Below are 4,747 nucleotides of genomic sequence, written 5' to 3' on the forward strand. Positions count from 1 at the left end.
TAAGAGTCCCCGTCCACAGTGGTAAACACACACACACGCACACATTTAAAAGTTGTGCTGTTGTTTTAAATTAATTTCAAGGCTGATTTATTGTTTGGATAATCGTTTAAAAAAGCGAAAGATATGGAACATTGGAAAATAGGATTAGATGTGGTTAAATGATCAGCAAAAAATAATTATGTTAACAATAGTACTAAATGTGAGATATACCATGAACGAAATTATAGACAAAGAAGATAATAATAATAAGAAAAATAATTAACTAATTACAATTTCACATTTTTGATAATTCTGATAATTCCTAAAATAATTAAAAAAAAATATGTGACTATATTTCAATTATTCTAACATTTTATTTAACTATATTTAAAATATACACAATATATCATATATTTAATTTGACATTTCAGCTCCTTAAACACAAATTTTAGTCACAATCGTATTAGGGCTTTTAGTTTGTAAAACCAGCAGCACTGATTTCCGGTAAAGTGTTAATTGTTGTATCTGGTTTTGGGATCAGCGCTGCCCGGTGGTCACGTGGCTCTGCAGGGAGTGTTTATTGTGTGCTTCTGTGAAGAGGCGGCGCCATCTGCAGCTACTTTAAAATGCAGACACACTGATTGGTCAAACGGAGATGTAGTGAAGCATGCTTTTAGTTGATTGGCTCATTCTGTTGTTGGGTCTTTGCCCATCAATAGAGAAAAACAACAAATGAAAGCAGAGCTTTTGTGATCTAGCTCTCTTGCTAAATAATTTATAATATTAATATTAACAGTTAGTTGAAGGGTCTGAAATTTAAATAAATAAACCCATACATTTTCTGTAAGTTTGTATATTACACAAATTTAATCTTTACTAAATTGTTTTAGATCAATTTTTCAATCTTTCAGATGCCAAAAACCTCCAAGTATGAAATGAGTAACAAAAAAAAAAAAAAAAAAACACAGTAAAAATAGTATAAATGTGTGAAAAATCCTACGGATTTTTGTTTTTTAATCAGTGTTTTAATCAGAATATATGTATTTAATTACATTTTAATTAAATTAACTGTAAAATTAATAAATACATTTTTAAAAATTACAAATTAAAATGACTTATTTTAATCAATATTTTTAGTAATTTATTAATAAAACTAAATTAAGTACTAAAGTACTGTAGTACTAAAATATATACCACAAACCTCCAAATCTGAAATTAATATTTTTTAAGAATAAAAACTCAATTTATATTATGAAAAAACTATAAATGTGTTTCTTCTTTTTTTTTAAATCAATTTTTGAAATTAATTTTAATGATTTTTTTAAAAGTAAAATTATTTAAAAATATATTTTTTTGTAATTTATTAATAAAAAAAAAAAACTCTTTTTAGACTGCTTTTCTCTAAACTTTTTCCATAGACATCTGTCATGGCAAAATAAGCAAATATTTTTTTCTTTGTCTATGCTAAAAGTTAATAATCTGGATGCACAAAACAAGATTTCAAATAAGAACTGCACATTTTTGGAGAATATACAGAACAAACATCAGAAAAAAACAACAATAGAAGGCAGCTGGTTTTAGCATTTTCAAATTTATTTTGTTTTCCCCCTATTCATTACAGAAACCCATGTAAAAAATACCACACTGTCATAAAATACAGCAGCAGCAATTGCCAATAAAAAAAAAAAAAAAAAAAAAAAACACTAAAGGAAGAGAACTAGTTGTGGATTTATGGTGGAAATAGTTGGTAGGAGACAAAAAAAGGGAACAGAAGGTAAAAAGAAAAATTAACTTCCAAAACAGTCTGAAGTTTCCTTCGACTTTAATTCAAACAGGGGAAGAGAATAAACAAATTAGTCCTGTCCAATCAGAACGCTGTAAAGGCTGGGCTGTTTAATTATTCATGAACGGCTCTGTCCTTCATTTGACTGACAGGCGACACACTTCTCATCTCAAACTGTGTGTGTTTTTGAATTTTTTGGTAAGAAAGAACAATTTTTCTTTCTATAATTTGTCAAAACTTCATCAATTTCTCTCTAGCTCAGTCTCGACTACCTAGTAGTCATCCAAATCGAAAAACTCTTCATCCTCTCCCTGGTATTCCAACCCCTGGAAATCCACTCGGTACCGCAAAATACCTAACAGAGAGACATATTTTGGTAAAAAAGTAACAATGATATGATTCTATATCAACATCTGCCTCATTTTTTGTTTTTAAACACAACCAAATTCAGCATTCGCTCACCTCCGATTCCTCCGAAACCTTTGACGAACTGCGATCCCTCTTGACTTTTATCCGTCACGATTTCCAGAGTCGCTCCAAACTTCTTATAGCTGTTTGCAAACCACTCCAGCAGTGGCATGCACTCGATGAGCTCGTGTTCATGCCCCGTCTGACCCGCACAACAACACAAACACATGATCAAATATTACACCTGTCACAATTGACCAGGGCTGACAACTGTGTAAAAGTGCTGTGATAATGAATTGCATGGTGCGCAAATCAATCAAATGAACCGCAAATTACTGCATATCTTCATTTGAGGGCTACAAATGTAGAAGAAAAAAAAAAACAACAATAACAACAAACAAACAAACAAACAAAATGAACTAAAATAAACAGAAAAAATAAACAAAAAATAATATCAGTAGTAAATTTATAATATATGGAAAATAAATGAGAATTAAGAACTAAAACTGAAATATATAAAAAATTAATAAAAAATGAATTCAATATAAATGGTAATATATATATTTAAAAAAAAAAAAAAAGCCCCAAAAAAATTACAGTTTTAGGTAAAAATTGAAAACTAAAAATCTAAAAATGAAAGCCGATTTAAAATGTGAATAAAAACTATAACTATAGCTATAAAAATTATGCTAAAGTAATTTGTTTCCATAACACAGACAACCTTTCACACAGATACACACACGCACCTCTTTGTCTACGAAGTGTGATTTGTCCTTCTCTTGTTCTGGGGTCAAATAAATGACTTTCTCATCTGAAACACACAGCAGTGAGGAGACGTTACAGAAGCACTTCCTCTCGACACAATCTAATCTCTTACTATCTGTTGAAGCAACAACCCGCAGTAAAAACAAATACTGTGAATCTAAGGAAGTGCGTTTACACTGAACACACTGAATCACAGACCTACAAGGAACAAGAGGCTGTACTAAATACAAAATATTATCACATATACAGCTGTTACTATTTTGTCAATGGAACACTGGATCGACCAATCAGAAGTCAGAAACAGTTCATATAGTAGTGTCTGCAGTGAATAATTAAATTTAAAGGGATAGGTCACCCAAAAATGAAAATTGTGTCATTAATTACTTACCCTCATGTCGTTCCAAACCCGTAAGACCTTTGTTCGTCTTCGAAACACAAATTAAGATATTTCTGATGAAATCCGAGCGCTTATAAAATGACGGTTAAACCACTGATGTCACAAGGACTATTTAATCATTACTAGCTTTCAGGGCCTTGAACGTGAAAAATATCTTAATTTGTGTTTTGAAGATGAACGAAGGTCTTATGGGATTGGAACGACATGAGGGTGTGTAATTAAAGGAGAAGTCCACTTTCAAAACAAAGATTCACATATAATGTACTCACCCCCTTGTCATCCAAGATGTCCATGTCTTTCTTTCTTTCTACAGTCGTAAAGAAATTGTGTTTTTTGAGGGAAACATTTCAGGATTTTTCTCAATATAATGGACTGATATGGTGCCCGATTTTGAACTTCCAAAAGGCAGTTTAAATGCGGCTTTAAACAATCCCAGCCAAGGAAGAAGGGTCTTATCTAGCAAAATTATCTGTAATTTTCATTTAAAAAAATACAATTTAAATACTTCTTAATTTCGTCTTGCCTTTCTCTCCATGAACTTTGTGTATTCTGACTCAAGACAGTTCAAGACAGGGTATGTTGGAAAACTCCAATTGTGTTTTCTCCCTCAACTTCAAAAATCATTTCAAAATCATCCTACATCGCTGCAGAAGTTCCAACCCAGTCTTTGCAAAGTGAACATGCAAAGATGATCAAACACCCTTAACAAAAAAGGTAAAACAGCGATATAGGACGATTTCGAAGTTGAGGGAGAAAATGAGATGGGAGTTTTTCGACATACCCTAACTATATTGAACCGGAACAAAAACAGTCCAGGCAGAGTAAGACAAGACAAAAGTTTGGCATTAAAAAGTATATAAACTGTATTTTTTTAAATGAAAATAACTGATCGTTTCGCAAAGTAAGACCCTTCTTCCTTGGCTGGGATCATTTACAACTGCATTTGGAAGTTCAAAATCAGGGCACCGTATCAGTCCATTATATGGAGAAAAATGCTGAAATGTTTTCATCAAAAAACAATTTCTCTACAACTGAAGAAAGAAACACATGAACATCTTGGATGACAAGGGGGGTGAGTAAGTTATTTGTAAATTGTTGTTCTGGAAGTGGACTTCTCCTTTAATGACAGAATTTTCAAGTGAACTACCCCTTTAATTTATCACACTTGAAAGTTAAGTGTCCATATTATTTCTGACTGATTTAATCAGATTTCATTATGTGAAATTAAAATATGACGTTTCTATAACAATCCGGAATTGCTATAATAATCCAGGAATGTGATTTCATTATTTAAAATGCACTGTAAGTGCTGACTGACAGGAATGTGAAACGATCTTAAATCTGAGACGGAGTTGTTAATAAACGTTGCATTTCCCCTTTCCCGTATCTGCCTCTGTACCGTTCTCTGAGTCGTT

General features: G+C 31.8%; 1 protein-coding gene across 1 annotated transcript in view; it reads right to left on the minus strand.

The window, feature by feature from the left end:
- Window positions 1-1,784: 1,784 nt before the first annotated feature.
- Window positions 1,785-4,747, minus strand: part of etf1a (eukaryotic translation termination factor 1a) — a 13,890-nt gene continuing 10,927 nt past the window's right edge. Inside the window, exons 8-11 of the mRNA XM_051127022.1 lie at window positions 4,732-4,747; window positions 2,917-2,981; window positions 2,225-2,372; window positions 1,785-2,117 (exon numbers count right to left, since the gene is read on the minus strand). The exon at window positions 4,732-4,747 is cut by the window's right edge and continues 158 nt beyond it. Coding sequence (XP_050982979.1) covers window positions 2,035-2,117; window positions 2,225-2,372; window positions 2,917-2,981; window positions 4,732-4,747 — 312 coding nt within the window. The 3' untranslated portion in view covers window positions 1,785-2,034. The remainder of the gene's footprint in view (window positions 2,118-2,224; window positions 2,373-2,916; window positions 2,982-4,731) is intronic.

Source organism: Labeo rohita, chromosome 14 (assembly GCF_022985175.1).
Source record: "Labeo rohita strain BAU-BD-2019 chromosome 14, IGBB_LRoh.1.0, whole genome shotgun sequence".
Lineage (NCBI taxonomy): Eukaryota > Metazoa > Chordata > Actinopteri > Cypriniformes > Cyprinidae > Labeo > Labeo rohita.